The sequence below is a fragment of the Penicillium riverlandense genome, assembly GCF_028828495.1.
Source record: "Penicillium riverlandense strain IBT 135883 chromosome Unknown utg000003l_segment0_segment0, whole genome shotgun sequence".
Classification (NCBI taxonomy): domain Eukaryota; kingdom Fungi; phylum Ascomycota; class Eurotiomycetes; order Eurotiales; family Aspergillaceae; genus Penicillium; species Penicillium riverlandense.
Window position 1 is genome coordinate 4692712 of NW_026643196.1, and position 20320 is coordinate 4713031.

General features: G+C 50.1%; 8 protein-coding genes across 8 annotated transcripts; 6 read left to right on the top strand and 2 right to left on the bottom strand.

Moving 5' to 3' along the window:
- Positions 1-107: 107 nt before the first annotated feature.
- Positions 108-1875, top strand: N7474_005526 (putative MFS maltose transporter; the record flags this gene model as incomplete). The annotated part of the gene is made up of 4 exons (XM_057196941.1): positions 108-326; positions 376-851; positions 907-1244; positions 1295-1875. The coding sequence occupies 4 exons, from the start codon at positions 108-110 to the stop codon at positions 1873-1875; spliced, it is 1614 nt and encodes a 537-aa protein (XP_057054337.1).
- A 2543-nt stretch (positions 1876-4418) lies between these two features.
- N7474_005527 (uncharacterized protein) lies at positions 4419-5291 on the top strand (the record flags this gene model as incomplete). The annotated part of the gene is made up of 1 exon (XM_057196942.1): positions 4419-5291. The coding sequence occupies one exon, from the start codon at positions 4419-4421 to the stop codon at positions 5289-5291; it is 873 nt and encodes a 290-aa protein (XP_057054338.1).
- Positions 5292-7546: 2255 nt separating this feature from the next.
- On the bottom strand, positions 7547-8557 carry N7474_005528 (uncharacterized protein; the record flags this gene model as incomplete). The annotated part of the gene is made up of 2 exons (XM_057196943.1): positions 7547-8154; positions 8221-8557. The coding sequence occupies 2 exons, from the start codon at positions 8555-8557 to the stop codon at positions 7547-7549; spliced, it is 945 nt and encodes a 314-aa protein (XP_057054339.1).
- A 651-nt stretch (positions 8558-9208) lies between these two features.
- On the top strand, positions 9209-10050 carry N7474_005529 (uncharacterized protein; the record flags this gene model as incomplete). The annotated part of the gene is made up of 2 exons (XM_057196944.1): positions 9209-9703; positions 9769-10050. 2 exons carry the CDS (start codon positions 9209-9211, stop codon positions 10048-10050), a joined length of 777 nt encoding a protein of 258 aa, XP_057054340.1.
- Positions 10051-12124: 2074 nt separating this feature from the next.
- N7474_005530 (uncharacterized protein) lies at positions 12125-13231 on the top strand (the record flags this gene model as incomplete). Its single annotated transcript, XM_057196945.1, has 3 exons — positions 12125-12200; positions 12251-12384; positions 12506-13231. The coding sequence occupies 3 exons, from the start codon at positions 12125-12127 to the stop codon at positions 13229-13231; spliced, it is 936 nt and encodes a 311-aa protein (XP_057054341.1).
- Positions 13232-13452: 221 nt separating this feature from the next.
- N7474_005531 (putative actin polymerization protein Bzz1) lies at positions 13453-15946 on the bottom strand (the record flags this gene model as incomplete). The annotated part of the gene is made up of 6 exons (XM_057196946.1): positions 13453-13850; positions 13899-15030; positions 15087-15167; positions 15222-15749; positions 15817-15843; positions 15902-15946. The coding sequence occupies 6 exons, from the start codon at positions 15944-15946 to the stop codon at positions 13453-13455; spliced, it is 2211 nt and encodes a 736-aa protein (XP_057054342.1).
- A 514-nt stretch (positions 15947-16460) lies between these two features.
- dbp5 (ATP-dependent RNA helicase DBP5) lies at positions 16461-18180 on the top strand (the record flags this gene model as incomplete). The annotated part of the gene is made up of 7 exons (XM_057196947.1): positions 16461-16472; positions 16514-16535; positions 16611-16761; positions 16919-17317; positions 17368-17605; positions 17654-17854; positions 17902-18180. The coding sequence occupies 7 exons, from the start codon at positions 16461-16463 to the stop codon at positions 18178-18180; spliced, it is 1302 nt and encodes a 433-aa protein (XP_057054343.1).
- A 715-nt stretch (positions 18181-18895) lies between these two features.
- N7474_005533 (uncharacterized protein) lies at positions 18896-20125 on the top strand (the record flags this gene model as incomplete). Its single annotated transcript, XM_057196948.1, has 1 exon — positions 18896-20125. The coding sequence occupies one exon, from the start codon at positions 18896-18898 to the stop codon at positions 20123-20125; it is 1230 nt and encodes a 409-aa protein (XP_057054344.1).
- Between the last annotated feature and the right edge of the window lie 195 nt (positions 20126-20320).

Sequence of the window (20320 nt, forward strand, 5' to 3'; positions counted from 1 at the left end):
AGATCGGGATCACCATCACGCGCGTGTTGTCGCAGATATAAAGTTCTGAAACCCCCAGTCGTGCCTGCGTCTCTTTCATTCACCCGTTTCTCTCAGAAATCGTCAACATGAATAGCGACATCACAGAGAAACAGACCTCACCGTCGGAGATCGAGGCGCAGCCCACCTCCAAGGGCGGACCTGCTTACGATGTCGACGAGAAGGTCGACTACGACAGAGCTGGCGCCATCGATGCCGAGGAGGTCGAACATGGTATGACTGTGCTCCAGGCTGTCAAGGCCTATCCCGCTGCCAGCTGGTGGGCATTCGTGATGTCATTCACCATTGTAAGCTCTTGCCCATGACAAGCAGATCATTTCTCTAACGTTGCGATAGATCATGGAGTCATACTGTGTTTTCTTAATGGGACAGTTCGTAGCCACACATCAATTCGCGAAGGATTTTGGTGTATACAGCGAAAAAAACGGGTGGCTTATCGAAGCTTCATGGCAGTCAGCATTCCAGTGTAGCGGGCCAATCGGTGCCTTTATCGGTGTATTCATCGCAGGTCCCATTACCAGTTGGATTGGATATCGATGGGCAACCATTGGCGGTCTCATGTGCTTGAACGGCTTCATCTTCATCTTCTATTTCGGCAACAGCAATGGGATGTTTTTCGCGTCCCAGATCCTGGAAGGCATCCCGTGGGGCATTTTTATCGCCAATGCACCCGCCTACTGTGCCGAAATTGTGCCAATGAGATTGAGAGCTCCAGCGACGCAGATGTTGCAGATGTTCTGGGCGATTGGGTCGATCATAGTCGGCGGTATCACTTACCACTACCAATCCAAGAACGACTCGTCAGCGTACAGGTTCGTCCGCTCCCATAGATGCCATCGAGGAGCACTGGACTAACAGTCATCCCAGAGTTCCCATTGCCCTCCAGTGGATGTTTCCTACTCCCCTCGCTATCCTACTCTTCTTTGCGCCTGAATCGCCCTGGTGGCTCGTACGAAAGGGCCGTCTGGCTGAGGCGGAGAAGGCTGTCAAACGCCTTGGACGCGCGAGTGCAAATGATAATCCCGCTGACGCAGTCGCAATGATGCGTCGCACGATCGAACTCGAGAAGACTGAGAAGCAGCCCAGTCTCATTGAACTGTGGAAAGGTACCGATCGCTACCGCACATTGATTGTGTGCGGTGTGTACGCATCTCAGAATCTGACGGGCAATCTGATTGCTAACCAAGCGGTTTACTTTTTCAAACGTGAGTCTAGCCATTTCCTGCAACCTCATAGCAGACTAACACCAGCTCAGAGGCCGGCATGGCGGAACAGACCGCATTCGCACTTGGTCTCATCACTTCTGCCCTCCAGTGGATCATGGTTATGCTATCTTGGGTCCTCACCACATACCTCGGCCGACGCACCATCTATGTCTATGGTCAATTCATCAACTGTGCATTCTTGATCTTCCTCGGTATTGCGGCTTCATGTAACGATAGTAACGCGACTCGCAATGCGCAAGCATCACTTGGCTTGATCGTCTCCGTCCTGTTCTGCTTGGGACCCGCCCCTGCTTCATGGGTCATCATCGGCGAGACATCTTCCGTTCGTCTCAGGCCACTGACAACCGGTATTGGACGAGGTGCCTACTACTTGGTCAATATTCCTTGCATCTTCCTTGCCAGCTACATGCTCAACTCTGAGAAGTGGAACCTGGGCGGGAGGAGCGGCTACGTCTGGGCTGGTACCGCCTTTGTCTGCACCGTCATGGCTTGGATGTGGATTCCAGAGATGAAGCACAGGTCCTTCCGTGAGATCGACATTCTGTTCCGGCGCCGTGTCCCGGCTCGCAAGTGGAAGCAGACGGTCGTCGATATCCGCGATGATGAGTAGATGGAAATTGCTGTTCGGAGAAGCCTGAGTGGTGCTGCTTGTGCAGGAATGGGTTGTAGAGATGAGTTACTTACTAGATACTTACCGGTAATTATTTTCAAGATGAGTTGAAGGGTGAGGATCACGGCGGAATGTGCTGCATCCTCTACTCTCGTCGGTAATGGCTTCTACAGTACCAGGCTTGCCTTTGATGTATCTGATTTAAGAGGCTAATGCCACGTGATCAGTAAGGATTTTGTACGGACGTTCCTGATCTCACATCCTCCCCTACTAACTCCAAATCTCGCCCTCGAGGTTGTGAAGAATACTTTTTCGTATAGAACTTGTAAATGATAGGCTGTACGCATCTGGGAAACCACGTATGTTGTCTTTTAGAGCATTGTGGGCGTTGTTTTTTTCAGAATTGTATGAGAGTGACCGTGTGCCTATGATAAGGGCGCATACTAACGCCATAGGGGCTTAGCACGTAGCAGTAGAGACGCCTAAGCGAGATATCCTGGGCATGACTTTGAGTCGCTCGCATAGAATGTTGCTCGTACGAAGGGTAAGTCTCTATATAGTGCTCTTGTGACCATTTATTGATGTTCGTATAGGCATATTGTCGAAGATATCATCCTTAGACGATTATGGGAACCCGTTGCTTCTAGAAGGTCTAACCGTAGAAGAAAAGGCACTATACGGGTTGATCTCTCAAGGCAGAAACGTGGCTAACGTGGAGTAGAAGCCTGTGGATAGCATTCCTAGATATATACCTATTCGAAACCCTACCTAACGCCGTATAGCTTTTAGTTAATAACCTAGTATTATTGCCCCACATGGAAAGTTGCGTACAGTACAAGAATTCTAGTACGACGAAGGCTTTCATTTCGTACAAGGTGGCCTTGTTTTCGCCTAGAAAAGCAATCTTTGGTAGGGCCTATATGAGTTGTGCCTAGCAGACAGAAGCACACGCCTATTCTTTTCGTAAGGACGAGGTTATACTCGACTTCATATAGGCATTGTTGTAGGAAGGCATGGACGAGGATGCATCCATAAAGTCTCCCACGAAGAAGCTCCGTGTGAAGAAGCCCACAAAGGTGGTCGCTACATAGCCCGAGATAGAATCAATCACATCTCTTACGGAGAAGCTAGTCACTAAGGGAGCCGTGACTATATAAGAGGATGCGGGTAGTAAACACTCTGGCATAGACCACTTCTATACGGATATCTCCTACGCCTATAGCTTTCTAATTGCCTCTATAAGTCATATCGATACTAATCTCGTAGCCAGTTTTTATATAGTCCCCTAGCCGTCGTACGATTTTGACACCTATATAGTCTACTCCTATATCGTCCGTCTTGGATAGAAAACCTCCTCACGTTAATACCTATTAGTCTCCTACGAAGCGAAAGGAGATCTATGACGATCTAGCCGCCCTCCGTATAGACTTAGAGGAGACTAAGTTAGTTCTCGCGTGGGCCACATATAACTAGGTGAACTTCTAATACCTGTGAAGCGCTGAGTCGAGTTGGTATGCCAACTGGAGATGCCAATCGCAATTTACTAAAAGCGTGGAGAGGAGAGCTATCTAGGTGCGCGAAGTCGATAAACAATGGTCGTGGGTCGCGTGCTTGCACGTGATCAGACAGCTACTCTGGCCCGTTACACTCACAACCCTTAGGGTGACCCTCACGAACCTCAAATTCCAGCCAATTAACTTAAAAGATCATGACCAAAGTGGTTTAGTGAAAAGGTACAGGGTCTTAATCAAGAACTAGTTGTGTTACAGCATAGTGGATGGATGATTTTCATTTACCCTGACCCCTCGCAATTAAATTGGATCCCTAGGTCACGTGTTGTATATAGACCTGTAGGAGTGGCTATCTGTTAGGCTGCCACTCCGCTAGGCAATAGGGAGGTGAGCTACTGCGACTACAAATAGCTGGATCTTTCCCTATAGTCATAATATTGTCATCCACATACTACTTTTGTCCATGGTAGGCAACACACTAACCACTAGAATGTTTTAGTTGTGGGGAATCAAATGTATATAAATAATGACGGGTAAAAAAAGGGGGACTATCAAGCGATGTAAGCGATTGGTTTCTGACGATCCGGCTGTGCCATGTCGGGGGTAGGTTTCCCACCTATGAAAGGCTAGTCTCTATTAGCTGCAACTAGACTAAGGCAATACCCCTGTACCTCGCTGTCCCGTAAGATATTATCGTAGTAACGGCGCTGCATCCGTATAGAAGTGGGATTTCAACCAACTATCCTAATATGAAAATCTTTCTAACATTTGTCTCTCCCCCAATTCTTCCGAGCCGGTGCCTGCCCTTCAGTGGACTTTACAATTGGTGCGATTTCTTATGCTCGGCATATACTACCCTACGCGCGAGCCTCAACCACGCTAACCTAATACTACGGTAGCGAGCCCCGTGCTGGGCTTAGCTACTGCGCCATGTTCCTCCCCCCTATTTATCTATGGTAATAGGCCCTCTTAGTCCTGGTGCCTGAGATTGCTTTATTCTCTTGAATTGAAAAATCTAATCAATCCGCAACCATGCCGTCTGCTTCAATCATCTCGGCCTATACGTTTACCAACGTAGGACCGCTCACCACTACATTCACGCCGCCTGCCTCTTGCCAAAGCTCCTGGAATGTCAATATTGCCCCGTCCAGCCTTCCAGATGTCTGGCTAGCTCACGCCAGCTGTGACATCAACACCGAATATTGGCGTTGCAGGCCAACGGGCACAATCACTGATTTGCCGTCTGGTACTTCGTACAACAATAACCCGAGCCTTGTATATCAGGCGCAATACTACTCCCCGGGTCTATACTGTCCGTCAGGATGGCACGAAGTTGGAGTTGCTTCGCGCGACGGAACTAAACCCGTTAACTGGACGGGGATCTTTAGTCCCGCCACACCCCTTCCAACAACCAATAACATTTTCGCGCTCAACTTGCCCGCAAATGTGCTGATGCAGTTACTCGACCCAAGCGAAACAGCGGTCATATGCTGTCCTAGCTCTATGACTGCAGACGAGATAGTTGGCTGTTATTCTACACTTAGTGACTATAAGATTTCGACGGGCTGTGTCCGCGTCTTTCCGAACGCTGATATATCGACGGACACGAGTACGGAAATCTGGGTCGACGGCGTCACGATTGAAGGACAGCTAGAAACCCTCGTGTCAGACCTTCCCATTACGCAAACCTTACATGGCAGTTTCGCACCAAGCGAAACATCTACCCTTGTTGGAGTGACAGCAGCTTATCCCATTACGCTTGTACACCAACCCACGGATCTTGGCACAACTAATGCGGCAGCAAGGCTTAATTCACGATCACCAACTTGGGATGGACTTAGTGGCGTTCTTGGGGCGACTGTAGCAGCGATAGCCCTAGGAGCAGCGATTATTTTGCCGTGGTAGATAAATTTCGATTTTGGTTTGCTGTGTTGGGGCATTTGTGACATAGGCATCGCGGCTCGCTATCGAAGTTCAATGTTACGTACTCCATCATGTCTTTATCTTCCAGAAATTAGGAATTGAGCCTAAGGCGCCAAAACGAACGAGATATTTAATTATAGATGAGAGAAGTAGTGGAGTTGTACGATAGTCCTATGTGACCTGCGTCCCAGACTCACCTTCTGTTTGAATGGGAGCTTCTACAAGTTTCTATGGATCCTTGCCGTTTTATAACAATGGCCCATCTCTTACTGTTACTCGATACGATTACAAGTGAGCAGGGATTGTTGAGAAAGTAACCAAAATAGATTACTGTTTCACGGTAGAGTTTGAGAAATAATTCATAAAGAATTTAGGTTAATCTGATTTTGTTAGGGATCAGACCAAATTGTGTCAATTGATGGTATGTCCTATGCACAAGAAGAATTCATTAAAGAAAGGAAGAAAGAAAAGGGGAAGAAAGGGGAAACAAGATGTGTAGGTAAACATGGCAGAACGAAAAGGCGGTCAATAGTCACAAAGCTTCAGCTGAGTATAACAATATCAGGACTTCGTACGAAGGTCCTATAACAATAAGCTCTTCTCGAGTAGGTTTAGAGGATTCGGAATCGGTTTAGGAATCTAATAGGTCTTAGATATTAATAATTTAAGCCTATAAGGATTCCTTTAGACGGCTAGTAAAGTCCTTATTAACCCTTACTAGCCCTCTGTTACAGGACCTTCGTACGAAGTCCTGATATTGTTATACTCAGCTGAAGCTTCGTGACTGTTGACCGCCTTTTCGTTCTGCCATGTTTACCCACGCATCTTGTTTCTCCTTTCTTCCCCTTTTCTTTCTTCCTTTCTTTAATGAATCCTTCTTGTGCATAGGACATACCATCAATTGACACAATTTGGTCTGATCCCTAACACCCTCTTATTTTTCTAAATCCTTCGTCTTATCCCTCTCTTCGTCTAGAGCGTCCTTTAGATAGTCCTAAATAAGATATTTAGAGCTCCTATAATAGAAGTATTTCTACATACGTCTCTTACTATGTTTTATAGTACAATTGAGACATACTTTGTTGCTCCTTAACGAATCTAAGCCTAGATAAATAGGAACGTGGGTTAGAGAACTCGATAGAGTTTATTTAACCCTTGAATGCCTTTTGGGGTAGGCTTGCTAGTTGAATTTTCATATTCCGGACTAATAGAAATTTCTTTGCCGTTCGATATAGTTGCCTAGCGGCTTCCTAGTATCTTAAGACCTTTCTAATGATATTTAATAAGCTAGACCTTGAGGACGGATCTATGTTATTATTCGAGATTAGATCTAACAAATCGTAAAAGCGTGGTGCTATTTGTTGTAAGTGATGTATTTCTTCTATAAGATCACCTAGCTTATCTAGAGCTTAGTGCTTTAACTATCGATTAGCTAGTTGTATGACCTTAGTCGCCTCTGAGGTAAATAATGATAACGTGACAAATAACTCTTTGCTATAAAGCTTCTAAGGATTAATCCGTCGAGTACTAAATATCGCCTCTCTTAAAAGATCTTAAATAGGTCTCTTAGTTGCCTTCCGCTTGAGTCGCAACCGGCATAGAACCCACGGTGAGCACATTGAGATGATTGACGCAAAAATTTCCCTTTGAAGCTTAGACCTATCTATAATTTTGGAAAATTGTCAAAGGTTATTATTAGATGCAAAATAGTAAGGACTAACCATATTGTGAATCATGAAGTACGTAGAATATTTCTTTAAAGCTTCTTTTTAGTTTTTGTAGTAGGTCATTTCTATTAGAGTAGGTGCTTTTGTTGATAGCTAGGATGATATTTAAAATTGTTCTAGGTGAGTTCTATTCTATACAAACTATAGGTATATAATTTGACCTATACTTAGTTTTCGCTAGAAAGGTAAGAACTTCGGTTAGCCTGCGCTTTTTAGAGAAAGGCAAGACGTAATCCTCTTAGTCGATTAATGCCTGATTAATTGCATTTCGAACGACTAGAGTAGGGATCTAATAAAAGAAGGAGCTAAGAGCGATATACTCAGCATATGCTATTGTGGGGGGTTAGGTTGTCTTAGCTATGCAACTCGACGATCGAATAGTGCCTAGGCTAGGCGGAGCGCTCTAGAGAGGCTAAGAGGGGAACTCTAGATTTATAAGCTGGCGGGAGGCATCTATAAGTTTCTAAGTACCTGATGGTGAGCTGGCAGTTGCATAGTTCTACATCTAAACTAATACGGGACTCCCAAAAACACACTCAGGGCAGCAATAACTCCTAACCCAAACGGCTTAACCCGCACCACCCCAGCTCCATTTCCATTCGAGCCAGAACCATCGCCACTCGAAGTACTTACGCTGGAGCGAGCAGATGCCGTAGGTGTAACCGCACCAAAATGCGCAGAGGCATAGTACCGCACATTGTCCATCGACTGGCAGAACCCTTCCATCCTCGAAGCAGTCGCCGCAGCCGCAGCTAGACCTGCCACCGCGAACTCCGAGACGGTTGCAGTGGCATAGCCGGCACAAACTCGTGCGGCGCTGTCGAGAGCATCCGGGACCCAGTATTTGGATGAGTAGCAGGCACAGGAGGCGAAGGCGCGGTCTGTTGCTTGGACGCCTAAGACGGAGCTGCTGCCCATTGCTGAGGTGGTCGGTGCGCAGAGGGACATGTAGCTAGTGAAGATGCTACAGCCTAGAGTTGGGTCTGCGGCTGTGGGTTCTGGTGTTATCGCTGCGTTGGCGGGCGCTACGCGGGTGAATGTCGCGGCGCTAGTGGAGGTAGCAGATTCAATGGCGCTAAGAAGGTCTGTGACACCGTCAAAAAGTTTGAAGTATTTCTCTAGGGCCTCTGTTCGAAGGGTTAGAAAAAACAATAGATAAAGGTAGAATAGTTGCTATAACCAACCCTTATCCGCGAATAACGGAGTGTGATCAGTTCCACCTGGTGCGCCCGGAGAACCCGTGTCGGGGACGTATGATGGACTGTCTACACCAACCGATGGACTGTCTACGCCAAGTGAAGGACTGTCAGAGCCACCACCGGGTGTTGGCTCTTCTGGCTCTGGCCTGATATTTGGGATTGTCGGGGGGTTGATCTCTGGAATTGTCGCGGGTCCGATCTCTGGTACTGTCGGGATATCTGGGACTTTGGGCAAAATGAATGCGGCGCGTGAAATTGCGATTAGACAGAGAGCAAGAACCAAGAAAACCCGTCGATTGGAGAATTGTTGTGATGATGCCATGTTGTAAGGATGTAGTGCGTTGCAATGGAATCCAATGCAATGAAAACAGAACGCTAAATCAATGCAATGCGAAAATTAATGTAGAAGCTCGAGTCAGAATTTGGGGCAATAATAATCTTCAAGGTGGATAATAAGGGTCTAATTATCTGGTCATTTACAGGGGGTCAAAGCCCCTCACTAAGACCTAAAATAGCTAACTAATAATGGGCTGTGTTCTCGCAAGGCTGGGGCTAGTTTTGCTTGGCACAATGAGCTTGACTTAGGACCCAAGTGGACTTCCTCCATCGGTATACGGGCACAACTGATTGATTAATACTACTATAAAGCCTAATCTGAGTCTGCCACCAATATTATATACCTTCTTGTGTTGCTGCCGTCAGCCCATTAAGGCTGGCTAGGGCTGGAGCAGCTGAGGGTTTGTGGATTGGCGGATAGTGGGGCCAAATCAGTTGATTCTGGAAAAAGGGGCCGAAGCTGAACGGTTCTAGAGTTAGATGGAGTATGCGGACGATAAATCATGTTGGTGACCTCACAGCCTCCTATGTATAAGTTAAAGCTGGTCTCCCTTTTGTCTGGACCCCTGGAACCAGGCCCGTGTCAGATATCCTCAGATACCAGTAGTGGCAAGCGTAGGAAAGCAAATCTGTCACGATGCCGTCCATCAGAACAGTCCTCTATACCACCTTTGTGATCCTCACACTTCCACTTCGCATCCTCGGCACATGCCTCTACTATTTACCTAGAGTGACTCGACCTAATACATCCTGGACCTACCACGAAGTCCTCGGCAACACTCTCTTCCGCTTCTGGTTCAAATATGCGACCGCCGTGAAATTCCACACGGCGAAGTCTCTCGAGCCAGGCCGCGAGAAGGAACGATTTATAGTCATTGACCCTCCCACTGAGAAGGGGAGCACCAGCAGCAGCTCGCCTTACCGAGGCATTGTTCTCAATGACCCGAAAATCCAGCCATCACGAATTGGTGCCGTTTGGTACAGCTCTCTGTACAGCTCTCTCCCAGATTCCGACAAGCCTCTGGAGCGGATGGTCCTCCATTTTCATCCCGGTGCCTACGTGCTTGGTGGCGCGCGAGAGTTGGAAGGCGGCTATGGGCCACATGTTCTCAGCAAGGCGATGGGCTGCCCGGTGCCTGCAACGCAATATCTTGTCTCTCTATAGAAGAGAATACATGCTTCCCTGCCGCGCTGCAGGACGCAATCACATCCTATGTTTACGCAGTGAAGGCACTGAAAGTCCCACACTCCCAAATCGTGATGTCGGGCTCTTCGGCAGGCGGCAACCTCGTGCTCGCGCTGCTCCGCTACCTCGCGACGGACAACCACCAGGCCCTTGATTCGCTTCCCGTGCCACGCGCAGCTCTTCTCTGGAGCCCCTGGTTGGATCTCCGCATCGAGAGCGTGGCAGCCTTGGATACGCATCGCAACATTAACTCGGATTACTTGTTCACTGCGCTCGGCAATTTGGGCATTTAGCGACTAGCTGGGTGACATGCTTGTCTATGATTCGACTCGGAGAAAAACGTGCAACGGTTTTCGGACTAGTGTGTTGGTCTGTGCCATCTCAGGGCCCTCCTCACCCCCTCTTGCTAATCGAGAGAACAGCATGTCGAAAAAAGAGAGCATGGCGTTTTGCAATAGTGTCGAGTGCTATGGCCTGTCATTGTGAGGGAATAACCTCTGCCATTGCCACAGTGCCCGATGTTATTGATGCCCTGTCCGGCGGCATGAGCAATATATCTGCACGAACGGCACAGCTCTTCCGAGTTGTATGTATGCATTTGAGTTTTCTTCCGCTGCATCCGAGCAGGCCGGGCATAGGCAAAGGGGTGGGCTTGAGTATAAATATCTGTCTCTGCCTCCGTCAGCCAGATCTTTCTTGCGACCGAAGCAACAGCCCAAAAAGCAGGAGGGAAAGAGGGTTTGCCTAGGTATAGCGCACCACAACGGTGCACACCACACCCAACTGTGCAATGGGAAACTCAGATATACCCAAACACAAACACAAGCCGGAAAATCAGATTTATTATTTGGCTCAAAGATTGACGATTTCAACGACTAAAGAGCGACTGCAGCACAGACAGATTACCATGTTGCAAAGAATGTCCACGACGCCACGGCATCTCTCACAATTTGATTGCTGCCTATGGGCACGTGGCGACATTAACACCACGAAATAACTGATGCAGAGACCAGAAAGAATAACAGAAAATAGCGGTGTTTAGTTGTACAAGTGGAAAAAAAAAAGAAGGTGACGAAGAGAGGATGGATCACCACTCCCCCAACTTTTCCCACACTACGACACCCTCTCTTTTGGCACTTCCGAATGCCCCTCCCAGCAGCAGGACAAACGATTCAGTGACAAATGAATTTCCAAATTTTCTGCTAGCCGAGTTGCACCCGTGCCTCTGGGGCCATAAATTTTTTTTTGCGAGGTGGAAACCAGGAGGGGATGAAGGCGAGGTTTTCAATTGGAATAGAAAAATGCCTCAGGTATACAAAATGGCGCATAGTTAACACCCGCCAAGATGATGCAATTAGCCGCGCCGTGATTGGAGTGCACTGAAGCTTAATTATCCTTAATCTGGCCTTACTGGTAAGTATTAGGGTTCCTGGGAAGAAGGAAGACAGCCACGGGCACAGGAACGTGCTAAGTGCTTTCCTCGGATCTCGGGCATATTTAGGTACGGTTACTGTCGCAGGCTATGGCGCCTATCCAGAAAAACAATGCGCCACTTAGGCAGGCGACCGTCGTGCACAGCCACCTCCAGATGCAAGATGAAGCAAAGGATTGTGTGCAGCGTTGGGCTAGCTCGTCTCGGGTGATATCAGCGGGCGTCATGGCCCCTACTGCCGAACCGAGAACCATGAATCGACGATCTGAAGGGACGGTTGTCCCCCTCTCCCATAAATATGAGGCATTTGTCGACAGCTCTGCTAACACCGATCTGGCAGCCCGTGGGAAATTGTCCCTTGGGATTTTCCCGGTCGTGTCAATTTCCATTTGAAGGAAATAAAGGACAAGCCAAAAAAAAAAAAAGCTAACTAGGCAGCCGAGGTGTCCAAAAATCCCGCAGCCTTTCTGAAAATTCTCTTGTCCCGCCCACTATTAACGAGAAGAGTAATTTTTTCACACACCGGATTAGTATCCAGCAACTAGTTTCTCCATCACGCCCATCCCAATCCCGGAAGGTCGTAGCCAGCACCTCTTCCTGGCCCAAGCTCCCATGAAACAGCTGCTAAACACGCACGGAACCCGCCGAGGGCACGAGCCAATCCCATGCAGGCGATCCTGTGGCTGTACAATAGCTAGCCCTAACTATACCCCGTGAGAAGTAACTACTACTAAATAATCCCTCATCACAGAGAGAGAAATAATAATAATAATTTGTGTCATCCCATGTCATGGGCTGCCCCTCAGTCCTACCTTAGCTGGGCGATCAATATGGAATGGACCCCGACGGAATAATAATAGTAATAATAATAATCATAATATAAAAGGCACGACGTCCCAAAAGATGGCGCAGTTCTCCTATATCTCAGTCGAGGGATGCTCATCGACGGTCAAAAGTGGGCTTGCGAAGCTTGCATACGGGGACACCGTGTGACCAGCTGCAAACATCATGGTAATGCCTCACATTTCTCACTGATGACTTCCTACTAACGACGCAGATAGATCGACCGTTGATTCGCATCAAGCGCAAGGGCCGGCCTTTCGCCACCTGCTCCATCTGCCATGCCACTCCCTGCTCTTCGCCGAGCGAACATGCCCGCGCACGGCGCGAGGCAGAGCTAAAATCTCCCTCAAAAGTAACGCAATTACACAAATACCATTGGAATGGGCAAATCTTCGGTTTCAGATATGAAGAGAAGAAAAATATACAGAGCGGCATGGTTTAGCTGATCCGTGTTTTTTCTTGGGCATATCTAGAAACCGCCGCACGCCAGACTCTACCCTCGCCACCCCAACCCGGCTGGCTTCCTCCCGATTGCGCCGCGGCCGGACTCGAATAACGGCAAGAACAAGAATCACAAGAAGACACCTCCAATCACTCGTTCCGCCTCCACGTCCTCGTCCGCGCACGTTTCGTCGTCGGCTCAGCTGCCCACGCTTGCGTCGTCGGAGCGCGCTGCGTCTATCAGCCACGCTGCTCTCTGGCCGGGAGACTGGTCGGGTTCTGAGACTTCTGGCGCAGAGTCTCAGACGCCGCTCCATCGGCTGTCGATTACATCGGAATCCTCGGCGGGGGGAGCCCAGATTAGCATGGTCCAGCCGAATATGTCGTTTGCGCAGTCGGCGCCGGGGATATTGTCGCACCAGGACCATGCCTCTTCTTTACTGCCCCAGGCGAACGTGTTTGACCCTGCCTACTCCCTCCTTCCTACTACTTCCACTACCACGTCTGTCTCCGATGCTCAATTAGCACAGACACTGATTAGTCCCTCGGAGGGCATCAATCCGTTTGATTTCCCGTTGGACCCGGCGCTGGCTCTGGGAGATAGGTCACTTGGTTGTTTGGATGACTTGGATGTTGATATGACGGAGGGTTTGTCGGATGATACATTTCATGTTGAGGATTGGTCAAGGTATATGTGGTCACCGGAGACGGGCTTTGAGCATTTGGATACTGGGTTTCCTCCGCCTAGATCGGAGTGAGTGAGGGAAGAGATCTTGCACATATGGGGATGAAGAGATGATGCAAATATATACACGACCGTGATGACTGCAATGTTGACATTCAATAAGAAGGAAAATTCAATGAGCCTTCCCGTGCTAGAAAAAAAAAAAGAGAATCAAAATATAAACTTGGCAAATGTGTCCCCAACGCTCCCTGCAAGATGCAACAAAAGTCATGACGGAAAGTGTATACAAAGACTCTAAACCTCCTGGATATAGTTTGCCGGCACACTCTTCGTCACTCCACCACGCTCCACATCGGCCCATCCATCGCCACTGTCACGGGTGATCAGGACAAACCGATCACCCTCGGCCATGGTCCACTCCGCGTCGCTGCGAGCTTCGTAGTCATACAATGCCTCCACATACTGTAATTTCTTGGCGCCTCGGCGTGGCGCCACAGCCGGGCCAATGCGTTTCGTGGCGGCGGTGCTGCCTGCCAGTGAGGCGGATGAACTCGAACGGATTGAGCCGGGTCGGTCGGTCAGACTGGTGTTGATTGATGGTATGGGTGATGGGGTTGGTGCTGCTTCAACATAGGCGGCAGGAACGAGACCTTCGTTGACTCCAGCACGAACACGCATCCATCCGGATCCATCTGTTAGGGAGTTAGTCAAGTCAAGACACCGCTAAAGAATAAACGTACCGTCTTGTTCAACGATAACAACATCGTCATTTTCTTGCACGCTAACCTCGTCTGCTCCAGTGGCCTGGTAAGCGTACATCATCTTGCCTCTTGGCTGCTTCGGCCTGGAAGCATTGCCAGTCTCCGTGGCTTGTGGCGTACTGAAGAACGCCGAGGGTGGCGGTGCCAGCACCTTTTTGTTCTTGGCAGTAGTCGGCTTGGTCTCGGCGACTGGGGGCGGAGGTGCCTCGGCTGGACTGTCGGGGGTGGGTTGGGGGGCAACGTTGGAGACAGATCGAGCTGTGCTGGCGGCATAGCCCGAACTCAAAGAGTTCATGGTATTCTGGCGTTGCAGCGAGGGCGCCATGGTCGAGGCCGCAGAACCAACGTCACCAGTAGGCGCGGCGCCGGCCTGTCGCTCAGCCTTCAACCGCTTCTTGTCCTCTTTGCTCTGCTCTCCAGGGCACTCCGCTGGCACTTTCATCTGACACTTGCTGTGACATGTATAGCCGCAATCCCGGCAGTCGAAGCCCTTGGCAGACAATCCCCAGATCCGCTCTCCACAGAGATCGCAGTTGGTCGGGATTTTGAAAGTCTGTGACCGGAAGTTGTGGTTCTGAGCCCCGATGGACAAGTCACCCACAACTGCCATGATGGTGGACGTTTCAACCTCCGCCGTCAGCCACTTGCGGTCCACTTCGTGCAGGGCCTCCTGGAGGTAAAATATTGAGCGAACGACATCGACCTCGCTCCGGTTATCCTTGCCCTCCTGGATATTCTTCCGGATATTCTTGGAGGTTTCCACATCACGTCGTTTCTGGTCGGACTGTACCCTCAACTCTCGCACTTGTGTCTTGCTCTTCCCCAGGACATTGCGCAAGAAAACTTTAGCCGCCTCATCTGTAATAATGGTCGCATCATCATGCCAGACAGGACTCGGCTCAAAGCCCACGTTCCCGGGTTCCTGAGATTGCGTGGCGTTGTGCTGGAGGAACATCATTGAGTCAAGCTTCGGGTTGTTGCGCGGAATCTCATTGAGAAGACCAGCAAAGTGGTTGACGCTATTTGATAGGGAGGATTTCTCTAGTTGTGCTGCGAGAATCCACAAGGCGTTTAGTCTCGTGACCCGAGTTTCATTGAGATCTTGCAAGCCCTATGCGGAGTGTCAGCGAATACGATCTGATCCCGACAAAGGGTTTTGACACTCACATCCAAGACCTCGGGGACATATTCGTGGAAGAATTTCTCCTTCAGTTTATTTGTTACATTGATGTTGATCAGGTAGAGATTCTAGAACATATCGTTAGCAACCGAAATCCACTAGTTCAGATCTCCAACACATACCTTGTAGTTGTTCATTTCCAGGATTTGTTGCTGGTAAGCGGCCTGCGCCTTGGGCTTGCTATGGTCGAATGATGACTCCATTTTCTTTCGTCGGGATTCGACTTCTTGACAGGCACCGTCATATTTCCCCTTTGCTTTCTTCAATTCCCCATAGGATGCATCGCGTTCCTTCTCCAGCTTCCCGTGGAATTCCACATGGGACTTGCGGATCTCCTCATATTGCGCGGCAGCAATTTTTAGTGGCTCCGCTACCTGGGAGACCAAGTCTGTGGCAAATCGGTCGCGCTCGGCGGCATGGGATTCGACGGCGTTCAATTGTGTCGTCCAGGTGGTCAACGACGCACTCTCGAGGGAGCCGGGAGTCAAGGTCGGGGTATCGCCGACGCTGAGGGGGCTGATCTTCTTCGACTTGCGGTCGTAGTATTTCTTGCAGAGTGCGGTCAATTTGCTGGCGTATTCCTTCTCGATCACACTGCGCTCTCTGTAGAACTGCTGAACCTCGTCTAGCCAGGATATCCCGTTCGATACCTAAGGGGGTGGTCCAATCAGCCTCACACGCGGGACTCGTTGCGGGGAAGAACGTTGAGGGGCATACCCAAGCGTTGACCGGTTTGAATGCATCCTAGTGAAGAACCGAGTCCGTCAGTGATCTGTTTGGGACTGTGACTCGGGGATCTCACCTTCAGTTCTGCTCCGAACTGGGGAGCCACATCTGCTGCCGCCATGGCTGGGTTGAAATGGGTGTCAGACTGCGCATGAGACTGCAGGACGCAGGCAGCAGCGGTCGGCAGGTCAGCGCTTGACTTCACTTGGGCCTCAATGTGCCACTGTCCACAACAACGCCAACAGCAACAGTCGGGCGGGAAGTCCTGGAGACTAGTATTGTTGAAGGTGGGAGAGAGAGATGACCGTGACTTGTCCTGAGGCATACATACCAGGATGGCACTAACCGGATTGGGCCTAGCCGCTCCCCGTCGCCATGCAATTCACCGATCATTGTTTGTTCTTGTTGCCATCACTCTTCTTCTTCTTCTCCCCAATTCACCTCATTGTTGCCTCCGTTTAGCTTCTACGGACTTTCACTGCCTCTGGCTGCAGTGCCTTTTGTACTTAAGAACCTGCTGGCCCCGCAAGCGCAGTGGCTGCAGTATCATCCTTGAATTTTTCCAACCCCGCCAACCCCTCCTCCTTCTTCGCCCTCCTCCGACTTACGCTCGATTCTTCCTCATCTATCGCACAATGGCGTCTGAGGTCCCCCTGCCGGTGGATCCCTGGCTGATCGCGTCACCCAGCCCGATGCGCCGAAGCCTGCGGGTACGAACTGCACCAACGTTGAGCTTCTGCGGGACGAGACTTTGTGAACAACCTGCTAATCCCTCGTCCCAATAGAAACCGAGAAGCCCGGTGATGGCGCCCCCTCTGAGCTGCGCGGCTCCGAGCTCCAGGAGCCTGAGTACTCGGTTGAGGTTAAACTGAGCGACCAGCAAGCCGATCCTAATAACCCATTGTACTCGGTCACCAACTTTGAGGATCTCGGCCTGTGAGTGGCTTCCTTCGAACACAACAAGAACACCCATGCTGACGAGAATGGCATCACAGGGATGAGCGTATCCTGAAGGGCCTGTCTGCTATGAACTTCCGCAAGCCTTCCAAGGTGCAGGAACGCGCTCTGCCTCTGCTCATGCGCAACCCCCCAGCAACCTCGTCGGCCAGTCGCAGTCTGGTACCGGCAAGACCGCGGCCTTTACTCTCAACATCCTTAGCCGACTGGATCTCTCGTCAGAGCAGTCGCAGAAAACGCCCCAGGCTCTGATCCTCGCCCCCACACGTGAGCTGGCACGCCAGATTGTCGGTGTCATTCAGGTCATGGGCCAATTCCTCGACGGCCTCATCATTGGGACTGCTGTCCCCGCCGATAGTGCTACGCGTCCGACTCAGATGGCTTGCTCGGTTGTTGTCGGTACACCTGGTACGGTGCAGGACATGATCAAGAAGCGCATCATGAACGCCAGCCAATTGAAGGTGCTTGTCCTGGATGAGGCCGACAACATGCTTGACCAGCAGGGTCTGGGTGACCAGTGTATCCGTGTCAAGGCGTAAGTCTCAACTGGCAAGATGGACAGGATCTAGCTAACGGCGCTTTCAGCATGCTTCCCCGAACCATTCAAGTCGTTCTCTTTTCCGCCACTTTCCCCACCCACGTCCACCGATATGCGGGCAAGTTCGCGCCGGAAGCGAACGAGATCACCCTCAAGCACGAGGAGTTGACAGTTGAGGGTATCAAACAGCTCTACATGGATTGCAACAACGATGAGGAAAAGTATCGCAACCTGGTGCAGCTCTACGGACTTCTCACTGTCGGATCTTCCATTATCTTCGTCAGGGTCAGTTGACCCAGTCCCTTCGTCGCGTTTTTGCACTGACATCCCTAGACCCGTAACTCCGCTGTGGAGATCGAGAAGCGGATGGTTGCTGAAGGCCACACCGTCGCGTCTTTGACCGGTGGCATCGAGGGCTCGCAGCGTGACGCCGTGATTGATGCTTTCCGCAATGGCGACGCCAAGGTTCTCATTACCACCAACGTTCTTGCCCGTGGAATTGACGTGTCGACCGTGTCCCTGGTCGTCAACTACGTATGTCTGTTCTCTAACGATTTGAATATCAGACTGACCCCATTCAGGATATCCCCGAGGCCTTCATCCCCGGCTCCAAGTCCCGTGAACCCGACTATCAGACTTACCTGCACCGTATCGGCCGAACGGGCCGTTTCGGCCGCATTGGAGTCGCCATCTCCTTCGTCTCAAACCGGGACGAGTGGGATATGCTCCGCAAGATCCAGGAACACTTCGGATGCAACATCGACCGAGTGGACACCGACGACTGGGACGAGGTGGAGAAAGTCATTAAGAAGACGATCAAGAACCCGCGCTCCCAAGCGAACTATGTCCAAATGTCCTAGAAACAAAGTTTGTTGTAATTTGAGCCTCTACGGAACGGGTGGGCTCCTGGTTTTGATGTGATTAGGCTAAAGAATCTGGGGTTGTTTTTTTGATGATCTGGGAGAATGGTTGAATAGATACCAAATGCAATTACGAATCTCACGGTACTCTGTCTAGTCTTGTCCTGTAGGTGCAACAGCCCCCCGCCATTTTACCCATTATCTCCCGGAACAGCTAGCCTAATTAATCTTAGCCTAATTAATCTTAATCTAAAGAGAGACTAATCTGAACCCTGAACGAACAATGTCACTCCCCAAACGACAACTCAGAGTCTAGCCTCAGCCGATCACCACCTCTATTGATGTCGTCCGGCATGGGGCACCTCGTATTCCCTGCAACCGACCGTAGGGCAGCGAAGCCCCGTGTCAAATACGAGCCCCCAGAAGAGGCTCAGGCTGATCGTGACCCAACCCTATTGACATGTGGGCCTATAGTGAGGATTGACAAAGTTTCTTATTCCGCACGGTCGTGCATCCCCCTGTTGGTTCTCGTCAATTAGGGCTATATCCGGTTTAGTCGGGACTATTATACGAACTGAATCATTTTGCAAATTGTGGTTTAGAGCTGAGACCCCCTGTTATTTATTCTATCCTTTTCCTTCTCGTCATTCCTTTCTTGAACTGTCTAGACTTACTTTTTAATATTAATAATACCTGTCCACTTTGGTCGTCAGCAATGGCGCTAAAGGGACCAACAATCACCGTGGCCCGACTCGCTGCATCTTTCGCTTTCGCCCCATTCCTCCTTATCCATCAAGTCACCGCCGTCCCCTGGATCGGAACAGAATACATCGCCGTGGAGGTGAAAACCATCGCATCGGGCTACACTTACGGCGACTTCACGGAGACAGCCTTCCTAGAAACCCAAACGGAGGCAATCAAGCCCACAGCCAAGAACATAGACCCCATAGCAACACAGACAACCATCTATGGCAGTCTCACCCCATCCGTCACAGAGATTGATCTGGTCATTGCACCGACAGACGGCGTCGCCATCACCAGCTACGACTACCATGCGTTCTACGTCAATATCGTCTACACGGCGCCGGCGTCTTGCCCAGATACCGTGAGCAAATCTATCACCACCGCAGTGGCCGTCAACGTCCCATATCAGGCGGAGACACTGCTCAAGGCAACTGCCACGATCACAAGCACGTGGACAGATTCCTATATCGCAGAGCGATATTCCATCACCCAGGCAATGCTTGCCCCTACCGATATTCCCAGCGACGTCTACCATTCCCTCAGCTCCGCCAACGTCCCATACAGCTACATAGCATGCGGAAACTCCGACAGCTACGGCGGCCCGTACGCCGGGGAAAGTGGAGATTATGGTGGTGGTGACTACGCCGGCTGTGAAGAATTCACCTGGTATATCGACGGCTCGGCTTTTTCAGGCGGATACTGCTGCGACGGTAAATGTCACTATACATGGGGCATCTCGCCGCTGGGACTGGGCCTAGCGATCTTCTTCTCGTGGTGGGGACTCTTTCTTATTGTCGGCTTTCTCGAAAGCTGGTACGTGTTCCGGAGAACGATGCTGGGACAGAAGAGTCGTCGCGGCCTGCCGTATGGTTGGGCTTTTCTGTGTCCTATACTTTCTTGTGTCAGTTTTATGTATGTTAGAGGGTACCCGGCTAAGACGCCCGCGGAGCAGGAGGTTTTGGCCAATAGGTGGCAGGGTATGACCGGTGGTGAGAAGTTCAAGCTCTGGGCTAAGCATGGTTTTCGTCGGAATGATCCTACGACTGAGGTGTTGGGGTACCCTGCTTCAGGTGGAACTGCACCTGGTATGGCAGCGCCGCACGTAGTTGGTCCCTTGGGTGCTCAGCAGGGGTATCCCAGGGATGGGGGCGAGGATGCTCAGCCCAAGATTGTGACGGTCAGCGAGAGTGAAAGGACATGATATTTCAATGGAAGAATGGGAAATTTTTCACTGCTTGAGCCCAGCATCTGCATACTGTCAATTATCAATCTCGATATCGTGAATCCTTAATCCTTATCCTCGCTTTCCTTTTCCTTTAGGATTCCTACTATGGTTTGTTACTAGAAGAAAGATACTTTGGTTGACATAACAAATTTTATATATACCCACCGACTG